The following is a 26,857-nucleotide window of genomic DNA, read 5'->3' as shown; positions in this document are numbered from 1 at the left end:
TTGTCAAGCTGGGCCTTAAAAACCTCTAAGGATGGAGATTCCACCACCTCCCTAGGTAGCCCATTCCAGTGCTTCATCACCCTCCTAGTGAAATAGCGTTTCCTAATATCCAACCTAGATCTCCCCCACTGCAACTTGAGACCATTGCTCCTTGTTCGGTCATCTGCCACCACTGAGAACAGCCGAGCTCCATCCTCTTTGGAACCCCCCTGCAGGTAGTTGAAGGCTGCTATCAAATCTCCCCTTACTCTTCTCTTCTGTAGACTAAATAACCCCAGTTCCCTCAGCCTCTCCTCGTAAGTCATGTGCCTGAGCTCCCTAATCATTTTCGTTGCCCTCCACTGGACTCTCTCCAATTTGTCCACAACCCTTCTGTAGTGGAGGGGACCAAAACTGGACACAATACTCCAGGTGTGGCCTCACCAGTGCTGAGTAGAGGAGAATAATCACTTCCCTCAATCTGCTGGCAATGCTCCTTCTAATACAGCCCAATATGCCATTGGCCTTCTTGGCAACAAGGGCACACTGCTGACTCATATCCAACTTCTCGTCCACTGTAATTCCCAGGTCCTTTTCTGCAGAACTGCTGCTTAGCCAGTCGGTCCCCAGCCTGTAGTGGTGCATGGACTAGAAGAGACATCCTTAAAGAAAATACTTTCCAACTCTTTCCCACCTGCAAATAATTGCTAGAAATGACTGCTTTATGACACTTCACTAGTGTTTTTAGTTGAACTTGCTAGGATTTATGAGGAAACTTTTTATTGTGATTCCTCCCAATATTGACCCTGAAAAGTTTACCCATCAATTGGCACAAACCAAATCTATTGTTAGCCCATTTTAGTTATCTAGCTGTACCACTTCTTGATATACATCACCTCAGTAAAACTGGTCCCCCCCCCCCAGGCCCAGATACCCACACCCCCACCTCTCCCTGGAGCCCAGCCATGCCCTCCCTTGTCCAGACACTCCCCTCCCACTCTCGCCTCCCAGAGCCCAGAGATTCAGAGGAGAAACAGCCTGATGCTCAGTCCCAGGCTTACATGGTGTTTCCTGTGGACCACCTTCTCCTTCCCTCAGAGCATGCTAGGAACTGCAGATGCCAGGAACCCTCTAGCTCCCTCCCCTTCCCTCCAGCAGTGTCTTCTACATGCGAGCTGGGCTCTACCCGGTCCAGCAGCCCCTAGTGACAGCTAGCAGCACTGCAGCCCATTTTTGTGGGGGAAAGGAAATTCCACATGCACGTTAATTTCTGAAAAATTCTACATTACGCAGCGGCGCAGAATTCCCCCAGGAGTAAAATGTGAGGCTGTGTGTTAAAGTAAGGCAATGCAGTGAAAGATACACACGTGCAAGTACATGTGTACGTCAGTGCATGAGTCCTAAAAAAAGCAGTGCTGGTACTTCCCAGATCCACTCTGAAAAGTGTGTGTGGTTCAGTAACCTGTGTGGCCCAGGTAACTGACCTGGGCTCTCTCCTTCCAGAACGGAAAGATGGATCATAAGTACTCTTATTTTTCTCTTTATTTGTTGCATTTGTTCTGTCTTCCTGTCCCCCAATATTAACCTGAGTATTTACCCAGACAACCGTGACTTTAATTTTTGCACCAATTTTCACCCATTTGTTTTGTGCAATAAACAGATAAATTCCTGGGAAAATTTAAACAAAAGCAAAAATGGCCTTGCTTATCAATAAGGAGCTACTACATGGAATTTGTACCAAACTAGATCTAGATGCAAGTATGTGTACATGTTAGGATGGTGTTTCTAATCTCACCTGGCTGTGCCCTTGCTTTTGCTGATTCATTGAACTTTGAGCACTTTTAGGTCTAATGTTAGGCAAGAACATGAATGTTACTGCAATTTATTTTTTGTATTTCTTATAAGTGAAACCTTTAGGCCATGATTTTTAAAAAACATGATTTGGATACTCAATTTGAGATACCTTAACAGGGGCCTGATCTTCAGAAAGTGCTGAGCATCTAACGTCTGAAAATGAGGTCCTTTTATCGCATCTGAGGATGGACACCCACAAATTTATGGCACCCAAAATGACCAATGACTTTCAAGTAGCTTGGCCTACATTACTGCCTCATTTAAAACATATTGCCTTCAACCCTGCTACCACGGCAATGCATGGGAACTTTGCCATTAATTTTAATGGTATTAGGACAGTCCATTATATAGAAATAGAGGGGGAAAAGTCTCAATCATTTTGTTAAAAATAATTAAAGTTGATTAGTAATAATAAGATACTGTAACTGAAAAGATAAACAGTAGAGACATTTGTTATCAGAGTAAAATAGGAAAATTAAAATAACCTGTAACACTTTTGTATATGCAATTCATCAGGAAATGTTGTAAAAGAACAAAAGTAAATGTTGGCTTATTCTTGAGGTTCTTTGTCGTCATTAATGTATTCAGGTTTTCACAGCTGAATTGCAGTACTTTGAAAAGATTTTCATGAAAGGAAACTCATTCAACTTTTAAACAAAGCTGTCAGGTTACCGAGATTCAAATTTGTTTGTATGTCCAGAAAATGTTTTCTTCTTAAAAAAATATTCTGGGTTAGAAGGGTGTTATTCCTTTGCGCTCAATTTGTCAACAGAAAATAAGCTTTTGTTAAACACCGCACTTATCTATTTATTTTGTGGAGCTGGGAACAGTGTATTCCAAAGTGGAGGTGAAACTACATTGTGTGGCTATTTTACTTCATTACTAGTTGTGCTACTCAAATTGATACAAATGGTCTCCTTCTGTTTCTGTCTGTCTGCTTGCCTGATCAGTACAACTAATTGTCAGTGCTGGGGAAATCTCCTATATCTAAATAGGAGATGTGCAGTTTGTAACCTGCTTAATTCGCCTTATGTCCTGCATGGCCCTCAGTACAGTATTCATTAAAGCATCAGCTGCTTTGTTTGTAGTAGTGACCCTAAAAGTAGGCTTATTTTTCTTTGTTAAGAGGCAAGATTGTTGATAAATAATACACATCTTATTGTGAGTGGTAAGAAATTACCTAGTAAGTATGATGGTACTTTGTTTTTCCCTCACGCTGAGCACCTTTACTTAATTATACACCTATAAAGACGACACTGCAAAGATATACAAGCTGGCAAAAGATTAAGGCACTTTTAGGCCTATTGATCGGAAGCCTAAAATCTGACCTTTGCTAGTGTAAGCTTTTGACAATTAAATGAAACACAAGGCTTAATTCCCTAAGTTTTAAAACAGGAAATTTCAGATCTTTAAAAATAAAAGGAAATGATCAAAAAATTAGAAGTCAGGAAAGATTCAGTATATATTGACATATTTTGTTGCAGTTTAGAAATTAGTTTTTAAGGCAATCAAAACAGCAGAAAGTCAATTCAATTTTTTTTTCTTAGCATACCTTGAGGGATTCATTTATTTATTTTTTAACAAACCGAGGGCTTGATACACATGGGACTAACTCCAACTAACTTGTTAAATCAGGAATTGTGCTTGTTCAGGTCATAACTACTGTACAAATTGCATTCCTCTGTATCTAAGAACAGAAGTGAACTCAAAAATATTTGAGTACAAACTGATCTATCCAACATATTACCCACATTTAGGATTATGATTCATGTGCCCCCCTTTCACTATACCAAAGAAAAAACAAATCCAATTAACATCCTGAGATTTGATATGTAGGATTATGTAGGCATGTATCATACATATGTTCCCCTTCAAAACTATCTTTTTAATATATATTTTTAATCAAACAGTCTCTTCCCAATGCAGGAGATAAACATGAAATCATTTGATTCTTGATTTCTTTTTGCATGTAATCACTTGTGTGAAGTGTAGGACTGAACCTTTATAATTTTTGTATCAACTTTCAATGAAATGTAAAAGGAGAGAATGAAGGCCTCCTTTTGTATTGCTATGTTACTTGCAATGAGCTAGTTTTAACATACAGTTAATTACAATTACAATGGTCACACTTGAAAAATTTCTTCTGTTTTTAAAGAGAGAAGTGCCTACATTTAAAATGAGAAATACTGCTAGAACTGATAAGCTCCCACAAATGGAAAAACCTTAAGGGTAGCCACAGTATGTGAACCATGTAGGTCAAAGTACTGACAGACAGTTCCAAAAATACTTTTTACTCCATTTAACCATAATGAACCATGCACAGAGGTAGAGTCATGTTTACAAAAATCATGTTTATAGAAATCTTATTCTTGTTCAGAACTACAGACTGCCAGTAAAATGGATTTAAAATTGTGAGGCTTTCTTAAAAAATAACTTCCCTTTTTATTTAATTTGCAAACCACATGCTATTACAAGTTGTCTCTTCGTCAGACCCTTCATCTGAAAAAGCAAACTGGGTTGAAACGCTCTATCACATTTTGTTTTAATCAAACCTGGATCCTGAGGCATCTACTTTAGGTATAATAGGGATCAAGATGAAAACACAATGGATAGGCCTCAGTCTAGACAAGATAAGAGTTATAGTAAGGAAAAACTAGGAGAAGCATTGAAGGTGGTGTCCCTACCTTCATTATTGAGGGGGTTTATTGTCAAGGACGGATGTTCACAATTTGAAGCACATCTAGATCAACTGTCATTCTGTGACCAAAAGGCCTTCTTTCATGTCTCCCCAACAATCCATTTATGACAGTCTCTATATATTGACTGGCAGTTATCCATGCCTTTGTGATATCCAGACTGGATTACAGCACAGCACAATTCATGAAGCTACAATTAGTGAAGGATACAGCTATGCGGTCGCTTGGCTGTGTTAGCTATAGGTAGAAATATCACAATGATTTTCAGCTGCAAACTTGTGCTGATTGTTATAGAACCACGTATGGGTAGGGTCCCGATAACTCACAAGTCTGTGCTCTAACTGTTCATAGATTTGAACATTAAGGCAGGTCATTTAGGAGGGTCCAAGCTCTGCAACTCCTTTCCTTCCTCAGTTTCACAGAGCACAAGCTTGATGACCTTTGGGACACAGTGTGAAGCCCACCCCTTTATTCTGAAGTTGCGCATGAGGTGATTTGGGAGTGCCTATAGTCTACAACTAATTAACACCAATTATACAGTACAGTGAAATCCAAAAATACTCTAAATATAATTTATTTTTAAATAAAAATGTTGGGTATTCTCCATTACCAGCTGCCTTTATAATTTAATATAATATTTTTAAAGCATTACCATTTTTTTCTCCTGCAGATATCCAGTTCAGAAAGTTTTTCCAAGAATGAAATTAGAAAAGGAAATGAAAGTACAATTGAAAGAGAAAGTGACAGGTACAGTTAATGCAAGATGTAAATGAAAAGGAAGTGTTCCCATGGCCTGGTAGTCACCACAATTCTGTTACCGTTAAAAGCAGACTAAACAGTAGCTATTATTAATAAATGAATATTAAAAACAGTGTTATGTTAGCATCTGGTGTTGGAAGATGCAGAAAATATCCTTGCTTCTGCTCAGCCACCACAACGTGAAGCAGACTTAATAGAGCTCATTCTTCTATGCAGTAGTGAAATTCTATCCCTGCAGCTCTGTCCTTATCTTCGAGGCGCCAAGTAGCCTGGGTCCAGCATTTCTAAAAGATCGCCTAAAGCTGTGGGACCAGGATCATGATCAGCAACTCTGCTCCTCAGACAGGACGAGACTTTCTACCATAAAGGGAAAGCTCGTCGGTGCAGAAGATAGCACTTTCTTGGACACTAGTATGGGACTGTGAAATGAACTCCCAAAGGAATTAAGGGCCATCACAAACCTCATCACTATCTTCTCCAAGTGCAAGGCACACTTCTTCTACCTTTATATATGCACAACAGCATTTGCATTTTTAAAAAATCCTTCAAAACAAAAAACTACATGGCACACACAATTTTCCCCTGGGGAGAAACTGAAAGAAAGAACATACCTCACATGCCATATGTTAGTCACACTGCTTAATACACGACTAAGACGTTCAGATACTACAGTGAGAAGGAGTATATAAGAACTTATATAGTACAGAACAGTGTTTTGGTTTGGTTTGTGTTTCCCAGACTAACAGGACTTAGATGAGAAGGCTATGATAGACACAGAGGCAGCAGTGGTAGTGACCCAAGTAGTGGAAGACACAATGAAGAGGACTGGATGCAGAAGCTGTGGCATGTACATTATCCTGGAGGGGGTACCTGAAAAGAATTTCATCTGCATGAAGTGCCGCCTGATAGAGCTGATGGAAGAGAAGATCCTAGGATTGGAGATGCAGGTGGAGACTCTGGTTGAGTTTAGAAGGGGGTTCGAGTGGATGATGGAGCAAAGACATGAAGAGGCTGAAGGGAAAAGCTCAGACTTGCAGATGGAAGCAGGACCGAAGAACTCTGAGGGGATACTGCTGGATGAGAAAAGTGGACAGTGGAAGCATGTGACTAAGAGAACCAGGCAGAGGAAAAGACAGGGCAGTGAAGGAGAAATAGAGCTCAGGAACAGGTTTGTGGAGTTGGAAAATGAAAAAGGTGGTCACTGAAGGTGAGAGAGCAAGGAAAAAGAGAAGAGCAGTTAGTCCTATTGGAAGAGGGCAAGAGTCAATGGAGATACCACCACCAAATATGAGCCCCAGGAGGAAAAGGGATGGGTTGCAAAGGATTGCAAGGGACAATAGGAATCGAGAGGACTTGCGGCCAGATGGAACAGGGGATAGACTGGAGAATTGCACCATCGCCAGGAAAAAGCAGGTCTATATGATTGGGGACTCCTTGCTGAGAAGGATAGACAGGCCTGCAACAAGAGCTGATCCAGAGAACAGAAGGGTGTGCTGTCTGCCGGGTGCTAAGATACGGGATGTGGACCTGAAGCTGAAGAATATCCTAATGGGAGCAGGAAAGAATCCACTGATAATCCTTCATGTGGGAACAAATGATATGGCTAGATTCTCGCTGGAACATAACAAGGAAGACTATGCCAGGCTGGGGAAGATGCTATAGGAAATCAATGCTCAGGTGATCTTCAGGGGGATTCTGCCTGTTCCTGGAGAAGCACAAGAAATGTGTGACAAGATTATGATGATCAACAAATGGCTCAGGCATCTTATAGTGGTGCTATAAGGAGGGCTTTGGGATGTATGGCCACTGGGAAGCATTCATGGACAGAGGACTGTTCTCTCGGGATGGACTTCACCTGAGTAAGGAGGGAAATAGACTTCTAGGATGGAGGCTGGCAAAACTGATCAAGAGAGCTTTAAACTAGGAATTTCGGGGAGATGGTTGGGAGATATCCAAGTAATCTCCAGGCCAGTTATTCTCTCAGAGGGAAGAAAACAAAGTAAGAAAGGATACAGCCATGGGTAGGAGACTGGATATAAGGTGGAGGGGCAGTGTACATACCAATCTAATAGGTAATATTAGCAGTAGAATGTGTGTGCCCAATCGGGTAAAGAATGTGAGTGAAGCCAAATGGCAAAAATTAAGATGTTTGTACACTAATGCGAGGAGCCTAGGTAACAAAATGGAGGAACTTGAGCTATTAGTGCCGGAAGTGAAACCAGATATTATAGGGATAACAGAAACATGGTGGAATAGTAGTCATGACTGGAGTATGGGTATTGAAGGGTATGTGCTGTTTAGGAAAGACAGAAATAAAGGCAAAGGTGGTGGAATAGCATTGTATATCAATGATGAGGTAGACTGTAAAGAAATAAGAAGTGATGGAATGGGTAAGACAGTCTGTCTGGGCAAAAATCACATTGGGGAAGAAAGCTACTGGAGCCTGCCTTGGGACAGTGCTTGGGGTGTGCTATAGACCGCCGGGATCCGATGTGGATATGGATAGAGACCTCTTTAATGTTTTTAAAGAAGTAAATACTAATGGGAATTGTGTGATCATGGGAGACTAAGTTCCCAGATATAGACTGGAGGACAAGTGCTAGTAATAATAATAGGGCTCAGATTTTCCTGGATACAATAGCTGATGGATTCCTTCACCAAGTAGTTGCTGAACCGACAAGAGAGGATGCCATTTTAGATTTGGTTTTGGTGAGCAGTGAGGACTTCATAGAAAAAATTATTGTAGGGGACAACCTTGGTTTGAGTGATCATGAGCTAATTCAGTTCAAACTAAATGGAAGGATAAACAAAAATAGATGTGTGACTAGGGATTTGATTTCAAAAAGGTTAACTTTAAAAAATTAAGGAAATTAGTTAGGGAAGTGGATTGGGCTGAAAAACTTGTGGATCTAAAGGAGGAGGAGGCCTGGAATTACTTCAAGTCAAAGTTGCAGAAACTATCAGAAGCCTGCATCCCAAGAAAGGGGAAAAAATTCATAGGCAGAAGTTGTAGACCAAGCTGGATGAGCAAGCATCTCAGAGAGGTGATTAAGAAAAAGCAGAAAGCCTACAAGGAGTGGATGATGGGAGGGATTAGCAAGGAAAGCGACCTTACTGAGGTCAGAACATGTAGGGATAAAGTGAGAAAGGCCAAAAGCCACGTAGAGTTGGACCTTGCAAAGGGAATGAAAAGCAATAGTAAAAGGTTCTATAGCCATATAAATAAGAAGAAAACAAAGAAAGAAGAAGTGGGACCACTTAACACTGAGGATGTTAAGGATAATCTAGGCATGGCCCAATATCTAAACAAATACTTTGCCTCAGTCTTTAATGAGGCTAATGAGGAGCTTTGGGATAACGGTAGGACGACAAATGGGAATGAGGATATGGAAGCAGATATTACCATATCTGAAGTAGAAGCGAAACTCAAAATGCTTAATGGGACTAAATTGCGGGGCTCAGATAATCTTCATCCAAGAATATTAAAGGAACTGGCACCTGAAATTGCAAGCCTGTTAACAAGAATTTTTAACCAATCTGTAAACTCAGGGGTTGTACCGTATGACTGGAGAATTGCTAACATAATTCCTATTTTTAAGAAAAGTAAAAAAAGTGACCCAGGTAACTACAGGCCTGTTAGTTTGACATCTGTAGTAATGCAAGGTCTTGGAAAAAATTTTGAAGGAGAAAGTAGTTAAGGACATTGAGGTCAATGGTAATTGGGACAAAATACAACATGGCTTTACAAAAGGTAGATTGTGTCAAACCAACCTGATCGGCTTCTTTGAGAAGGTAACAGATTTTTAAGACAAAGGGAACGCTGTGGATCTAATTTACCTTGATTTCAGTACGGTATCTGATATGGTTCCACATGGAGAATTATTAGCTAAATTGGAAAAGATGGGGGTTAATATGAAAATTGAAAGGTTTGATAAGGAACTGGTTAAAGGGGGTCACACTGAAAGGTGAACTGTCAGACTGGAAGGAGGTTACTAGTGGAGTTCCTCAGGGATCGGTTATGGGACCAATCTTATTTAATCTTTTTATTACTGACCTTGGCACAAAAAGCGGGAATGTGCTAATAAAGTTTGTGGATGACACAAAGCTGGGAGGCATTGCCAATACAGAGAAGGACCGGGATATCATACAGGAAAATCTGGATGACCTTGTAAACTGGAGTAATGGTAATAGGAAAAAATTTAATAGTGAAAAGTGCAAGGTCATGCATTTAGGGATTAACAACAAGAATTTCTGTTATAAACTGGGGACACATTACTTGGAAGTAACAGAGGAGGAGAAGGACTTCGGAGTATTGGTTGATCACAGGATGACTATTAGTCACCAATGTGATATGGCCATGAAAAAAACTAATGTGGTCTTGGGATGCATCAGGCGAGGTATTTCCAGTAGAGATAAAGACGTGTTAGTACCGTTATACAAGGCACTGGTGAGACCTCATCTGGAATACTGTGTGCAGGCCTGGTCTCCCATGTTTAAGAAGAATGAATTCAAACTGGAAGAGGTACCGAGAAGGGCTACTAGGATGATCCAAGGAATGGAAAACCTGTCTTATGAAAGGAGACTCAATGAGCTTGGCTTTTTTAGCTTAACTAAAAGAAGGCTGAGAGGAGATATGATTACTATCTATAAATATATCAGAGGGATAAATACCATGGAGGAAGTAGAATTATTTAAGCTCAATACCAATGTAGACACAAGAACAAATGGATATAAACTGGCCATCAGGAAGTTTATACTTGAAATTAGACTAAGTTTCTAACCATCAGAGGAGTGAAATTCTGGAATAGCCTTCCAAGGGAAGCAATGGGGACAAAAGACATATCTGGCTTCAAGACAAAGCTTGATAAGTTTATGGAGGAGATGATATGATGGGATAGCCTAATTTTGGCAATTAATTGATCTTCAACTACTAGTGGCAGATATGCCCAATGGCCTGTGATGAGATGTTAGATGGGGTGGGATCTGAGTTACTACAGAGAATTCTTTTCTGGGTGTTTGGCTGGTGAGTCTTGCCCACATGCTCAGGATTTAGCTGATCACCATATTTGGGGTCAGGAAGGAATCTTCCCCAGGTTAGATTGGCAGAGGCCCTAGGGGTTTTTTGCCTTCCTCTTCAGCATGGGGCTCGGGTCACTTGCTGGAGGATTCTCTGCAGCTTGAAGTCTTTAAACCACAATTTGAGGACTTCAATAGCTCAGACATACTTTAGGGGTTTGTTACACGAGTTGGTGGGTCAGGTTCCATGGCCTGCGTTGTGCAGGAGGTCAGACTAGACGATCATAATGGTCCCTTCTGACCTTAAAGACTATGATTCTATGATTCTAGTACAGTATAGAAGACCTCTGAGCCCTGCGTCACCATCAGCATCCTGCTCCAGGCTGGAGTTTACTATTATATGAAAAACATCCTCTCTAGTTTCACAGATTTCAAAACCAGTTTTCCATTTTGTGCCAGTTCTTGGGGTACCCAAGTCACTTTTTGTTAACTCCGGAATAGAGCATGAGGGAGTCTTTCTTGTGATAGCTGAGTGTCAGCTCCCTACCATCACCAGCCTTTCAGCCACTTCTCTGGGCTATGTCAGTCTTAACTTCACGTGCCAGGTTAACAATAGGTGCGCAACCCAATCCTCAAGTCCCTTTGAAGCATTCCTCTGATATCCAGCCCAACACTAGGTACTCACAGAAATTCCAGACCCTCTGCATTCAAAAGTACAGTGTATGCCAGTTTACTGCTTTTACCTTAAACCACTGCTCCTGTAAACCACACAGCACTTGTGAGCACTTATAATAAAACAAAAGTAGGCTTATTTAAGAAAGAATAAAGATTTAACTCGAAACAAGAGAGTGTGGTGGAAAGAAATGGTTACAATACAAAACAATCATAAAATGTGTACTAGGGCCTACATTTATCAAGTTACCTCTCCAATATAATAAAATAGGTTAACACTCCCCCTCCCCACACACACACACCCCTCCAAAGTTCAGACTGTTGCCAAGCTGGCCAATGTCACAAGAACAAGGATCCAAATGTTCATGAAAGGGGTTCACCAGGGGTTCTTCAATGAATGGATACAAAGTGCTCCTCCCTCCTCTGTGTTATTCTGAAAAACTTTTTGTTTTTGGCCAAACCCCTGTCTTGTTGTAAAGTTTCGTTTCTAACTTTAAGAGGTCTTGATTGTTTGTCATTGCATCTGATGGCTTTCCAATCAAAGTCTCAGTATTGCAAAAGGCTAAACAATTGTGCCTTGAATTGTGTCAGTCGAATTGCCATACTGAATCAGACCCGTGCTCCTTCTAGTGCAGCGACCTGTCTCGGAAAGTAGCCAGTACTGCCTGACTCTTGTAGATGGTGGAGGAGTAGTAAAGTGCAGAGGGGCTCAATGTGTGTGTTATAATATGTAGGAAATTCTCAATCTGTCTTACAGAGAGAAAACTGTGATTAACAAGGAATGGCTTTTGATTAAACATGATGGTGTTGGTAGGATATATTGAAAAAACAAAGCAAAATATATTTAGGTTAAAGAAGATGTGTGTGACGCAGAGACCCCTTGGCAAAGGGTCCCAGTTTTTTGTAGACATCTCTCACTTCAAACCTGACAAACTCACTATATTAAACCTATATCTTACAGACTATCATAAAGAGCAGGATGTAAGGTATCCACAGAAAGCTTGTAACTTGCTAAGATTCATAATGATTGTGAGCTGTATGTGTAATAGCTGAGGAGTAATGTATTTATTTTAAAAGTGGGCTTTCTGGATTTGGCATAGAAGTTAGACACCAGGAGATAATGTGTCTCAGTAAGAGCAACGGGGAGTTGTTGTCACCAAGCTGTTTGGCATCAGTGCTGGGGGGATGCAGAGGGGCATCCTCTCCCCCTTCCAGGCTGTGGGCACGCTCCAGGGGCTCTTCACCTCCCTCTGCCCCTACCCAGGCTAGGTACTGCAGGGAGGGAGAGGAGAGGGGGGGTCGCAGGGCAGAGGCACTGTCCCATCCCTGTTGCTCTCAGAAAGTGACAGGAGAGGAGGCAGCAGAGCTCTTTATTTCTCTCATCCCATCCTGTGAGGATGGCTCCAGGCTGCTGCAGAGGGTGGAGAGGAAGCGAGCTCTGCCTGTATCAGCTGTTCTGCCCCACAAGGTGGGCAAGTGGGCCAGGCAGCCAATCAGAGGGCTCAGATCAGCTATAGCCAGGGTAGTCATTAATTAGTTTTTTGTCAAGGTCCAAATTTCTTGGCGAAGGTATACTGAAGGTCCAGATTCCAGAGAAAATAATAAAAAATAATGTTAATAATAAGTAAATTAAAAATACTGGGGTCTGTTCAAATGCATCTGGCAGCCCAGATTTGGCCAGTGGTCTGCCTACTGATGAACCCTGGGCTAGAGGTTCTCGTTTCATCCCGAGACTGGCTCCAACTCCAGCCAAAATCATGTCACTCCCCAAAAACTTGCAAGTGTTGGCAACACTGCAAGTCTGGGAAAAGGGATGAAGAACCCAGGAGGAGCGGAGGTGAGGCTGGGAACGAGCTGATTTGGGGGTAAAGGGATGAATTGATGGGGTTGTGAGCTGGATGGACTGAAGTGATGGGGCGGGGGTAGATTTAAGGGAAGGCCTGAACTAGTAGGGGGGGCAAGCTGAACTGATGATGCGTTGAACTGGGAAGTTGAGGGCTGAATTGAAGGGGGTGGGGGCAGAATTAAATGCAAGGCAGGAATGGGACGATAAGGAGGTGAGAGTTCCTTCAATAGCGGGCCAAAATGACCTTACTCAACAAGTTTGGGGAGTGGGCAGCACTAATTGTCATACACAGACTGAAGATGGGCAGGGGGATTTCAATAATCAAAAGACGGACCAACAAACCACATTTTTTTTTAAACCTTCATGATTTTAATTTCTCAAGGCTGGTCATACTGTGACAGCTGAGAGCAAGTGGCTGCAGTGTCACTCATATTTGTTAAATAGCATCAGAGAAATGTGGGACTAGAAGGGATCTCAAAAGGCCATCTGGTCCAGTCCTTTGCCCTGAGGCAGGAGTAAGTATTATCTAGACCATCTTCTGATCTGACCAGCAGGCTCCTAGTTTTAGCTGCTTTCTGAACTGCTTACACCTCCTGATTTGTGGAGCTGAGGGGACACTGTAGGCTGCATCTCTCTAGATAGACTCCTTCAGGACTATCCACAGAGACTCTAACTATAGAGATGTAGCCTACACCATTGATTCCCAAAGCACCCAGGACCACAGACTTGGAACTAGCACTAGGACAACACGGGGCAGGGTTTTAGCCATCTCCCTCTCTCTCTGGCTACAGGGGCCCGCAAGCAATAGTCAGGGAATGGCAGCCATAGTGAGTTTACAGCAAACCTATCCAGGAAGCAGGAGGCATGAGCAGCCAGAGCTGGACACCAAGGCAAGGGCTGCAGCCCATCCAAGGCATTCCCCCAGCTGGTTGCCAGAAACAGCCAGAACGTTCATCCATCCAGGGAAAACGGTATATAGCAAAGCTAGCAACTCAACCAGACCCCCAGGACAAGGAGCAGCAGCCTGGGAATTTTCCAGAGTTACCTGGACACTAACTCAAGAAGATACCAGAGCCATCCAGGAACATAGCAATTTGTACGCTCCAAATGTTCACATCAGGCTGCAGCCTTGTTAGTCCTAAGTATTGGTAATCGGGATATTCTCTGCCATTTAAGTAAGGCAATGCATATTCATCAAATATGCATTTTAGGGGATTCAGTCATTTACATAAATTCTCCAGATTTCTGAAGCTTTAACAGGCCTGGTCACCAGCAGCAGCAGCAATCTGTCTGAGGGAAAGTCACAAAAGCACTATGTTCTTCTTGTAATATTCCTAGCCTGAGGTGCTTGTGCTCACTTGATTAGAAACTCTTGTCGTTGCCCATTTCCATCTACTCAAACTATAGGAACAAAGCAGGAGCACTTCCATAATATCACAGTGGATCAAGCATAGGCTCACCACCCCAAAGAGGATGGTAAAGAGGAATTCAAGAGAAACTTCACCACATTTGTTTTTAAATAAAAGCATAGTATATTTAAAAATAAATATAGACTATAGCATGTCTGTAGTCAAAGTACTGTAAAAATACTACAGACAATATTGACCTGGCCCCTGAGATGGGCAGTTTAACAATCTTTGACTGTGTTCATTTCAGTCATATCCTATGATATCTATTTTTATCTTTCCAACCATGTCACCCTTTTCCTCTCTCACCATCTAACAGCCACTTTAAAAAAAAAATCACTCGTAACTCATTACAAGTTTTTCCTTTCCTTTAATAGGAGCCAAGAACATATTACATTTTTCCTATGTGAAGTATGCTATTAAATAATAGCTTGTACACTAATTAAAGCAAATGAAATTGTGAGAACACACAGACACTGTTAAAGTAAATTACTCAATTCATTAATCGTTTCATTTCAAGTGACCTTAATTGTATTAATTGTGATATTGAGCAAATTAAATTGAAAAGAATTAAATACTTCGTTCCAGTCTCTCCTTAGAGGATAAATTTCCCCATGAAAGGGGAATAGCACCTACTGCATTCTTCAAAATGTGCATTAAAAAATTAAATAATGCTATAAACTGTGTTACAGATAATTACTGCAACTCTGAAACAGTTAAAGCTACTCCAAGTTTTACTACTTCACTGCAATTTAATCATCAAGAACTTGGAAAAGAACAAAATAATTTGCTAGGTATAGTACATAGTGAAAACGGAGAAAGTCAGATTCTGAAATGCTGCCTCCACCGTCTCTCCTCATCTCCAGGGTTCAAGACTTTTCTGAAAAAGGGTAGAGGTTCATAAACCTGAATTTTCCCTAGCAAAGCGCAACCACATTTCAAATATCCCATACATGAAACAATAAGTTGTTGAAATGGTATTTGATATAAAAAGTATGAATGAGAAGTCATTGTGATAAAAAGTTCATTTTTTCTTCCATACAGAGGATCAGACTTTGGAAGTAATTTAGATACCTGATCCTTGGGTTTGAAGACTTGAAATAGGCAATTCATTTAAATTCTGCTGAAAGGGGGAACCACACTAATAAATGAGCAGGTCCAGAATCCATATTGTGGCTCCCCATTTAAGTTCTTCTGTCCAGAAAATGCAGTATTGCCAACCATGATGAGTCTCAGGTTCACAAATAATCCAATTCCGAAAAATACGGTATGGGAACAAGAATGCATCCCAGAAGCAGGATGCAAAGAAGGCAGCTGTGCATGTTTGGGAAGAGGAAATATAGGGGTCAATGGAGGTCCGACACTGGATAAGAGTGAGAAGTTCAAGGATTAGCAAAATCCAACTGTCAGGATAGGTCTATGATCCTATATATGGAGGAAGAATCTATATTTAAATGCACAAGGGAAAAATAAAAATAAAATATATTTTATTTTGTTTCCATTTTTAGTTAAAATATACATTGCATGCAGAGTTTCATGCTAACAGGAAATTATTATTTGTCACTGAAAACTGCTAAAGTAGAAAGTGTGATTTCCTCTTGAAGGACAGATTTAAGCATTAATGTTCTTGGATTCTTGAAATGATGCATTCTACGTTTCTTCTTTGAGAAGAAATTATTTGCCTTATGGCTGTGTCTAGGTTACCCATAAGAAGGAGCTGATTCCAATTCTGCAACTCATTTGCAGAGGCCTTTAGGAAAATTTAACTTTGTTTCAATTTCCCTATCAGTAAAATGGGGATACTTATCTCAACGCTGTTTTAAGAATTGTTTGTGTAGTGCCTTTAAAATATAAAGCTATATATAACCAGCATTTTTACTTGGAAGATTTCTACAGATCCTAAGTATCAGTAATATAATTAAAGATTTCACAACTCATTTTAAAACCAAAATGACTTTCCTGTTATTGATCAATTAGTAGCCTGAATATGGCTATCTTGATTTGGATAATTGCAAACAAGCATATTCTCATGAGATTTCACTCTGATTCAAAATCCCAATATCCTAAACCACACAAAAATTGAATGGGTAACTTTTTTCTCAAACTAATCACCCCTTTAATTTTAGTCAAAGCCTTTAAAAAAATTCAGCAAAATCGAAGACAAATGTGGCAACCCTACAACTCTATATTTTATATCTATAATAAACATACATGCTCCCCAAATTTAGTATTTCCTGTAGCTTACCAAATCAGACTAGTTTCTGTCATTACCGAGATCTATTTTCACAATGCTTATACTTACTAATGATCTGCCTTATTTCCTTTAACTCACATACACACATCTCCTTTTTGGGTCAGGAACCCTAAAATTACAACACCATGAAGTTTCAGATTTAAATAGCTGAAATCATGAAATTTAGTATTTTTAAAATCCTACAACTGTGAAATTGACCAAAATGGACCGTGAAGTTGGTAGGCCCTACACCTACCATACAATTTCACTAAGTGAATCCTATATCAAGGCCGCAACTTCTGTATGGAATTAGAACATATATTTTAGAAGACATACAGTCTTGATTTAATAACTTCAAGCAATTTAGAATCCACCACATTCCTAAATTATTGTTCCAGTATTTAATTAACCTCCTTAAAATATCTGTGCTTTAACTTTAGTCTGAATTTTTCTAGCTTCAGCTTCCAGACATTGGATCTTGTTATGTCTTTCGCTGCTACATTAAAAAGCCTTCTATTATGAGATATGTTCTCCCCACACAGGAAAGGTTGCACCAGTTGCGTTTTCTGGTATTTTAAAGAGAAACCTGCAAGTTTCCTTCACTGAAACAGAAATACCCAGAATATATTCACATTTCACAGAGGTATGCTGCCCATTTGTATTACCGTAAACCTATATTTGTAGTTGAGACTATGTACATCAAGATTACAATAGAAAAAGGACAACCTGGAATGAAGAGTAACAGTTCATGGGAAGTCTCTGATCAACAGATGGATTCATCCCAATGGTTACAGTACTCGTTTAGGAATCAGTGATTGCCTCTTTACACTGAACTTCTGAAGCGGACTGGATGGGCAGGGAAAATTACATGCTTTGATATACAAACCCTCTCCCACAGCAATCCAAAAATATACTTTATTTAAAATTAAATGATAAAACACAGAAGATTGATCTTGGTTACATATGGAACCAAATTAAAATGCAGTATGTGTTTCACAGTTAAAAAAAAGAAGCAATGAAAATGAAATGGATGCATTATATAAAATATTTACATATACAGAATGTGAAAAAACTATACTACGGTTGGTAACCTTTATGACTTTGGGGGAACCATGTATTTACATATCCTTATCTTCCCATGCGTGTATGTGTGTGTTGTGTATATATTTTTAACAGTTGACAGCTGTTTTAGAGCATACAGAGATGCCAAGCTGAATGAGGGCCTTGATTACTTCAAGATGAGCTATCTAAAGTTTCTATTCATTTTAAGTGTTGTTAGTGGGAAGAGTCATTAGTCACTTCCTTGTCTCATAGAACATCAGCATACATTTACATTGTTAATGAACATTTGGGGTAAATGAATTAATGGCACTTTTAAACATCAATTCAATACTAATAACTTTGTATGTCATAGAAATGTTAAGGTCGGGATAAAAACTAAAAGCCTGCTCATTCAAGGTAACTAATCACTCTTGGCCACAATAAAGGGTAAAATTAATTTAAAATGTTTTTGTAACAGGGTTAAAATCTTGACTTGTCTTGAAACTGAGCTGAGAGAGACGTGTACTTTTTTTTTTTTTAAACTAAACAAGAAACTTGCAATTTTTGATCAGTGTTGGCTACAAACTAATTAAATAAATCACAAATATTTCATTTGGAAAACATGTAATACTTCAGAATTTTATAAATGTTTATTCCTAGGCTTCTGAAAATGTGTACTAAGAATGCATTTGCTTTATCAAACTAATATGGCTATTAACCTTTTAGGTGTGAAGTGTAAAAGCATAGTGACATTCACCTTAAAAAACTATTACCTTTATAGAATGGCTCCACCAACATGTCCATTCTACTTTTCCTCACACTGAAAAAAAGCTTTACAAAGCGGTAAAAAAAAAAATGAACTCTGATTTTAGCTTTTTACAAAATAATTGAAATCTGAATTAAAAATTGAAATGTTGCTCTTTTTAATACATTTTATTATATGGCAGTTTTACACACAGAGGTACACAGAAAACACGTGACTAAGCGGTTTCAATTCTAATTTAAAATGAATTTTTTATCTTGCACTCCTGGTACATGCGTTCAATGACTGGAAAATTACAGGTAGTTAAGGTGTCATTGTGTATAACTGAGTACTTGAGGAATGTTTTCATGACAAGGATGAGGATTCAAGCATCTTGTTAAGCTTTTCATTTCCTTCTAACCAACCATGTTGTCACTACTAGCAAATAAGTAGAAAGGACAAGTAACACAGACAAGCACTTGCATTATGCAAGCAGTTTCTTCTCACTGTTCATTGGAGTAGTCTGAATACTGCCTTCTGTTAATTTACCTTGAGTTACACAGTAATTTCCACTTTAATTCCACCTGTTCTATTTAAGGTTTTATTTAAGGAAAGCAGGAGAGCTAAGTGTTATGATTCAAAGGAAGAAAAGAGGAAAACAGTCTTTTTTCATCAGCATAACCTCATCCAAAATAAAATGCTAAATTTTATTAAAGGAAAAAAATCAACAGTGTAAAGCAACCAAAAGAGCCCATCTTTGAAAAAAGTTGTAACAAAGGCCATGTTGCATTTCAATATTCTTATGCTGAAGTCACTGTTTGGTTTATGATTAAAAAAGGATGACAGCGCATTAAACATTTGGCTAATGTTTCTGTCTGTAATTGAAAGTTGACTTTTCATGGTTTTCATTAGTGTCAGAGTGCTCTACACACACACACACTGAAATGTTCTTAACGTTGCCCTGCTCAACTTCATTGAGAGAATTACACAAATTATGCCAGGCATAGTGATCATCAGTTTCTAAGTAGAAAGTAAAAAGTGTAGAAATATTAAACTCACCTTCTTCGGGCTTGTTCAAGTAACCCTGCAAGGGATCAATGCCTATTTCTTGCTCTTCTGTTTGCAAGGGGTGTCTAGTTTCAGATATGGAATGATACATATTGGCAATTTCCACTAAAGAGCGATTATCTGGGAAGGGAAAACAGAGAGACAACTAATATGTAAGCTTTTCTTTCATTGCTTTACAACAACAAAAAGGCAGCAGAAAGCCTAATGCTGTAAATGCTTAGAACGCTTTTCTGATTTCTAGCATAATGTTACCATTACATGTCTGGTAAACATATTAAAGAAAATTATGTTAAAGAAAATTAATTCCAAATCACTTAACTTCTGCTCAAGTGTTTCTGAGACGTACTTAATTTGTATTAATTATTATTATTTGTATTACCGTAGCACCTAGAAGCCCTAGTCATGGGCCAGGATCCCAAAGTGCGAGGTGCTGTACAATCAGAACAGTAAGTTGGTCTTTGCCCCAAAGAGATTACCATCTAAGAATAAGACAACAGCAACAGGTGGACCTGACAAATGGGGGAGTACAAGGAAACAAGGACACAGAATTGGTCAGCAAAATAGGCAGTAGTCTCAGCACACTGGCAGCCTTATTATTGCCAAGTTTCTCATTGGCATCACAGAAAAGGAAAGAGCTTTAAGGAGCATTAATGAGGTAGTCTACGAATGTTAACAGGGAACTGCTCCCAAGTGTGAAGAGTAGCATGGGAGAAAACACAAAGGTGGTTGTTAGAAGATTTAACAAGTGTGTGACGGAGGCATTATGGGCTGGCTGGAGGAGAGAGCTGACAAACTGTTAGTGAATGAGAGATGACGGGTAGGATGGGAATACACCACAAAGAGCCATAAAAGCAAAGACAAATAGTTTATGTCTGGTACTAGAGCAGCATTTTTCAAATGCAGTCACCAGAAGCGTTTCTTGCAGCCATAGCCTCCTGGGCTATGATTGGGGTCAGGGGGCGTGGCAGAGCAGTGACTTCTCCACCAGGGCTGCCTGCAGGGGTTGGTCCCTACCCTCTTCTGGAGCCAGAAACACTGTAGGAGCAGGCAACCAGTGAGAGTTCCCCACCTTCCCAGGGGCAGCATGGCTCGGGCTTCAGGCTTCTGCCCTGCGGTGATGGGTGGCAGGCTCTGGCCATACACTGGAAAGCTCTGTCCCGCAGTGCCAGGGTTTTGGGCTCCATCCCTGGATTCACCCCCGCTGCATCCTCCAGATCCCCATTGCCCCTGGCCCCCCGCCTCCTTCCCACCTCCTTCCTCATCCAGAGCTTAATTTGTCCCCCAGCATGCCAGGGCTGAGTAAGTCTGCTGTGAAAAGTGTTATTAACAAATATACATCTATCACTTTTCACAGTAGCAGATTTTCGAACTAAAAATCTAAAAAAAACCAAATCAAAACATGCAAAGTAGCTTATTTTTGTTTCTATTCTGTTTAGGTCCAGTAACGAATAGACACAACTGCCCATTATTTTTATTTTTGAGTCTGCAAAAAAAACCCACATAAATAAAATGACAATGATCCGGACATGTATATGTGCATAATTATTTGTTTTTCCTAAAGTTAATTAAGTATTTTAGGAAGAATTGTCAGCACGGCCACCAGCAAGAGTTGGTGGCTGCACTCTGAGGCTATCAAAAAATATGTTGAGAGAACCCCTGTACTAGAGAATGGGAAGCCAATGGAGGAGTACAAAGAGAGGGTTTACATGGTCACAGCAACAGGCTGGGAAAATGATCTTCGCAGCAGCATTCTCAAGAGAAATGAGAAGAGCGAGATGACATTTTGGGTCTTTGTTAAACATTTCGACCTTAACATCTTGAAAGATATGTAGGTAGCTTATCACAGAAGAGAAATGTGTGATTTTCCCAAGCAAAGTAATTAGTTAACTAAGGGTGCCATATCCATTCAGAGATTATAGAATGCTCACTAATATTACCTAAGGTCATCATTCTTTGCCATTTTTGCCAAGCTTATTGACTTTTTAACTCCAGCAGGAAAATTTCTATCTAAAATACCAGGAGAGGAGCAGAAAGAATATTTTACAATAAATAAAAAGTAAGTATATAGAGAACTATCAATACCAAAGCGTAGATATGCACAAAATTCAATCACCTCACAATCATTTTTCCTTCTGCTCATATGAAGTATGGTGCTAATCACATGGTGTACACCTACAGTTTCCTGGCAATGGGTGAGAACTCCTGATTCAAAATGGGCGTTGGATTTTTGAGATTTCCCCAGTTTTATATATTCTGTCTTGCTTCTCCCTATGTTGTATGAAACAAAGGGACTCTCTGGATAGAGAGATATAGATAAAACCATGAACAGAAGACCATGAGACGCTCAATATATTTATAACAATATATTTATATTTATATTTAACGTACTAACTTAAAACAAGCACGTTAGACTGATACATGAATGAGAGGCCACTTTAGGCTTTTCCAATGCAATTTTGCTACATAACTTTATGCTAATCAACAGTAAACTATTTGTAGAATTTTTAACCACAGTAAAAATGATTCAAGCTTTACCTGCACACTTATAGCATCACAACAAAACAAAGATGGAGAGTTATTTATGACCAGGTGGTCTGGGAGGAGCTGGAAAAGGGTGGGCGAGCGGGGGGGGCGAGGAAACAGAGATAAATGGATAAAAAGCTGGAAAGAATTAAAACTATCCATATAGACATTTTTTTTAATGACTGTTTCTATTTGCTGGAATTTTACCTTCTGCCTTGGTTTAGTCTGATATGCTATTGACCTTCTGATTTCTTCTTTACTAAATTTATAAGCTTATTTAGAATTTTATTGCCAGAACTTAACTTCTTGCTGTTATGGCCCCTCTGACATTGCTTCATAATTTGTGCAATTATACTGAATGCCTTTCAAATTGAGAATCAGATCCAAAAATCATTTTGCTGGTCTTTACAATTTTAACAGTATTCACATAGCTATTTCATAGGATTTGTTTCAGATTTCTAGACTTGCTATTTGTTTAGCACACCCAACATGCTTGGAGTTTTACCTACAAAACAGGGCTTTTGCTCCAATGCATTTGTTGTTTTTTATATTCCAATCCCCCCTCCCCCCAATATCCCTTATCCCTTCCTTTAGCACTTCACAACAATCATGCCTTTGCACCTGTAACCTATGTTTGGTGGCATAATTTACTACACACAGCCTACTTGGGCACTTTTAAATAGCTCAAGAGACATACTTTTGACTCTTATACTTACAATTGATCGCACTGTTTATTTGTGTTTTGTTACTGATACGTGGCATTAGTGCTGTAAAAAAAATCACTAAATATTATGATTAGTCTGTCCATTCTTTATATTCCAAGCAATTTTCTTTATAGTTTTATACTTTAATTCTTTCCATTTCTTCCAACAATAAGCAAAGAAAACTATTAAACCATTAAGATTACCCATGGGATCTTGCTTTGAGAAAGATTAATTCTTTACAGATTTGTTTTTGATTTGTAATGGCCCATAACATATTGTTCAAATTAAATAAGATGTAATTTAACAGCATTTTCATTGTGAAACATTAAAAGGTTTAGAAAAATCATTGGAAAGAATTTACAGGCTACTGGACCACATGTCTCAGGGTTTTCTATCCAGTTAATTCTACTGTCACTGCTTGGACTAAAAGTGGGTCTGGGATTTCCTTGCCTCAAGTTATTTGTAAAACTTAAAAGGAACACGGCTTTCAGCTTCAGCGGCGTTTCTACAGGGCTAGTATCCTCTTATTCTTCAACTTAAAATGGAAATTTAGAAGGCACATTATATTTTCAGTATACCTCAATGGAAGATTTAATTCACTTGCATAGTCAGATTAATAGGCATTTATGCAGCTGAAGTGCACAGCGCCTGGTATATCAAAGTCCACCCATCAACCCAAGGAAAAGGCATGAACACAGGCCTCCTGTGAGGCCACTACTCTTTCTTAGGTTTGGAGCAGCAGAAGGCCCTCTACAATTAGGAGATGCACAAGATCCCTCACACTGTGGGATTGTCTACACTTACCAGGGGAATCGACGCGCAGCGATCGATGCATTGGTGGTTGATTTAGCGGGTGAAGACCCACTAAATCAACCACAGATCACTCTCCCGTCGACACCTGAATGAGAAGCGCAAGGGGAGTCGACAGGAGAGCGTCTTCCGTCAACATAGTGTAGTGTGGACCCTGCGGAAAGTAGATCCAAGTACGTCGAAGCCAAAGATGAGTTATTCACGTATCTGAAGTTGTGCAACTTAGACAGATCTCCCTCCATAGCGTAAACAACGCCTGATACTCTACACATGCCCTTTCCACCCGTGCATCCGCAACAGTGCAGGACTTAAAAGCTATGGAAGATCTTGCTTGGGACTGCCACATATGGGTGAATATTATCTTGACTGAATAAACACAGATTAGTTCTGGACCCAAAAAAGGTACAACTATTTAAAAGAAAAACTGCACCTTCGCTTTTACTATTAGTAAGTCAATAACTAACTACACCCAGGATTATCTTTCCGGATATTTATTGAAAGACCAGAGGCCAAAGTGAGGAATACTGTTGGCACTGGTTACAGTCCCATTGAAAAGCCATGTGAATCAGGGTTAGGACCACGGTTGGGCAAAAAATGACAAGAGTAAATGTTTTTTAAAAGTATGTTGCATTTAATCTAAAACATAAATGTACATAAAGGGGCGGAGTTAATCTTGACAGCAACCAGCCAATCAAAAACAATAAATTAAAATTAAATCAGGAGAGAGGCTATTCACCACCATAACTAGAGCAATTCTCAAATATATCTTAACTTTTAAAACTTCTGCAAATTAAAAATCAGCATTGCATAAAAAAATATTGCATGGTTTTATGCCAAATTATTGACATTAATTCACTTCACTCCACCATGTGCATAAATAATCATATTTTACTATATAGATAATAAGACACATTAAAAGGAGCTGTTTGTGGATAATATATACATATTAATCACTTATTAACTGCCTTTTGATTTAAAACAATTCCCCAAAATTTAAAATTTCAGCAGTAAAAATTGGAGCAATCTATTCTTACCAAGATGTGAGACAAAAAGCGAAGACAGGAGTATTTTCTCTTCTTAGGCAATATGAGTATCTGAATATGTGAGTTATTCAAACCACAAATAGGAATGTTTAAAATAGTAAAATTTAATCAAATTATTTTTGTAAGTCTGAAATATATTTAATGAGATAGGAATACTAGGAAGTGTAAGGTACATGGTATATAAAACAGAATTAGGTATAGCCCAGTGTATCCATCTTATACAATGCCCGTTAAGGTGGAAATGGAGTTTTCCTAAAAAAAGAGGGTTGGTGGGAGGGAAGCAGACAAATTGCAGGCATGAGGGAGGGCACAAGGACAGGATAGAGAAAAGGAGGAAAAGAGCAAAGACAACACCAGATCAGAACAGGACAATCAGATAGCACATAAAATGATTTTCAGTACATCTTGGCATGACTCCGGGTACATCTACCCTGCAACTGGAGATGTGATTGAAACTCACATAGGCATACCCACGCTAGCTTTAATCTACCTAGCATGGCTAAAAGATACAGTGGCACAGACCCCAGCACAGGCTAGTAATGTGAGCATGTACACAGACTTCCAGGTGGGCTTGTACAGCCCACAGCAAGGTCTTGCACCTTAGAAAGGCAAAACCCTTATTAATATCACATTCCAACTCTTAGTGAATGACAAATTTAGTATTTTCATTGCTTATATTGCCATATAATGATGGGTGAACCTCAAAAGTTCAGAGCCCACATTCAGAGAAGCATCTGAGAGCAGGAACCAAAGTTCATATGAACATGTCTGATCTATAAATTGGGTTGGCAGGTTCCCTCAAATTTTCCAGTGTTCCCTAATTTTGATCAGATTGAAAGTACAGAGATGAGAAAATTTCTTGCAGTATTCCCATATTTTATCCAGATCAAACACAAGAAATGCAGAAGCAAGAAGATTTTAAAAAACATTTAGACTAAATAGTCAGAACTTGTTTATACTTCCAAAAAGGTTCAAAATTCTGATGGTTCAAACCTCAGGCTTCTTTTATATGAACTGGTTCTGGCCACAGGTGGCTTCTTAGCTCTAGCTCTGATACAGGACTTAGTGACATCTAATTTATTAAAAATACAGTTCTTGGTAGATGAATATTTCTTAACTATCATTCAGACAGCCTATAGAAATGTGTTATTCTAGAGACATCCAGGTACGGTAATATTAGCAATGGCACAGTTCTGATTCATCCTCTCCCAGGTTGGCCTAGATATTCTGTTGCTTTAGAACTCAATCTGAAAGTAAACTTCCATTAACACACAACAAAATACTGTTAGAGGTGGTAATATAGACATGATACCATTGTCCACAATAGTCGTCTTCTTTCGTATGCCTTTGGTAGGTCACAATGACTACAAATTCATATCTAAGTTTGATAGCCAGTACATTGCCACAGCAGTGAGCTGTTGAATATCCTTCAGGTCCCCGGCAAAAGAATGAAGGGGACACTCAGATATGATGTGCTCCATCATTTGTGCCTGGTGACCACAATCGCATACAGGTGTTTGCCTCATTTTCCGTTTAAAGAGGGTTTGTCCATATCTCCCATTAGATGTCCTGATGCAATTCGATCTGCACCAGTCTTTCAGACATACATCAAAACCTGGTGGTTCCTCAGCAGGGCCAACAATGAGCTGTTTGTTTTGAGTGGTCAAAATGCTCCATGTGGCTCTCCATTGAGCCTCAGCATTGAAGTTGGGTGTAAGAGTGTTGATGCGGTTCCATAAAGGGTTGCAGGATTTTAATCTGGTCTTTGGCGGGTTCTGCAGGTCATCATGCAGCAGGATCCTGGTGTTTGCATTGACATGGTTACGAAAGTGAGATGTCTAAGCAGCTCTTCTAATCTGTGAAGGCTGGATGTGCGGTAGGACCGGAGCCAGTCGATTTGAGCATCCCTGACAATGTGCGCATGGCATTATTAAGTTGAGCGTCAAGGAGTTTAGCATGACTGCTGAGAGACCACACGGGCGCAGAATATTCAGCTGCAGAATATACCACGGCAATTATTGCGGTTCATAAGGTCCATGGTCTGGAGCCCCATAACGTTTCAGCCAATTTTCTGATAAGTGTCACACGAGACCTGACGATATCACGAGTGTTCTCGAGGTGTTGTCAAAAGGTCAAACTCCAGTCCGGTGCAATGCCTCATGGCTGACGCCCTCGCCACAGAACTGCACATCAAGTTTGGTATTAGCCATTTTATTGTTCAGATGGAAAGGGGTTACCATGGGGTTTTTTGAATTAGGCCTAAGTTTCCAGCATTTGAAATAATCAGCTATTGTGCTAAGATCTCAGGTTTGGGTGCAACTGATAGTATGAAAGCTTGTATGCTGAACAGGGGAGGACAACGTCATCCGCATAGATTAATTTCCTTGACTCCATCGCTGGTATATCCGTGGTGTATCGTTTAAAAAGTATCGGGGCCAGGACAGCCAGGAGGGATGCCCAAGTTA

At 39.7% G+C, this 26,857-nt stretch overlaps 1 protein-coding gene across 1 annotated transcript in view; it reads right to left on the bottom strand.

Annotated features, from left to right (window-relative positions):
- The window catches only part of TBC1D5 (TBC1 domain family member 5), a 480,265-nt gene that overhangs the window by 261,435 nt on the left and 191,973 nt on the right, over nucleotides 1-26,857 (bottom strand). The window contains exon 4 of the mRNA XM_077811294.1: nucleotides 19,304-19,432. Within this exon, the coding sequence (XP_077667420.1) occupies nucleotides 19,304-19,403 (100 nt within the window). The 5' untranslated portion in view covers nucleotides 19,404-19,432. The remainder of the gene's footprint in view (nucleotides 1-19,303; nucleotides 19,433-26,857) is intronic.

This window comes from Eretmochelys imbricata, chromosome 2 (genome assembly GCF_965152235.1).
Source record: "Eretmochelys imbricata isolate rEreImb1 chromosome 2, rEreImb1.hap1, whole genome shotgun sequence".
Taxonomy (NCBI): domain Eukaryota; kingdom Metazoa; phylum Chordata; order Testudines; family Cheloniidae; genus Eretmochelys; species Eretmochelys imbricata.
This window is presented reverse-complemented; position numbering and strand designations above follow the sequence as displayed.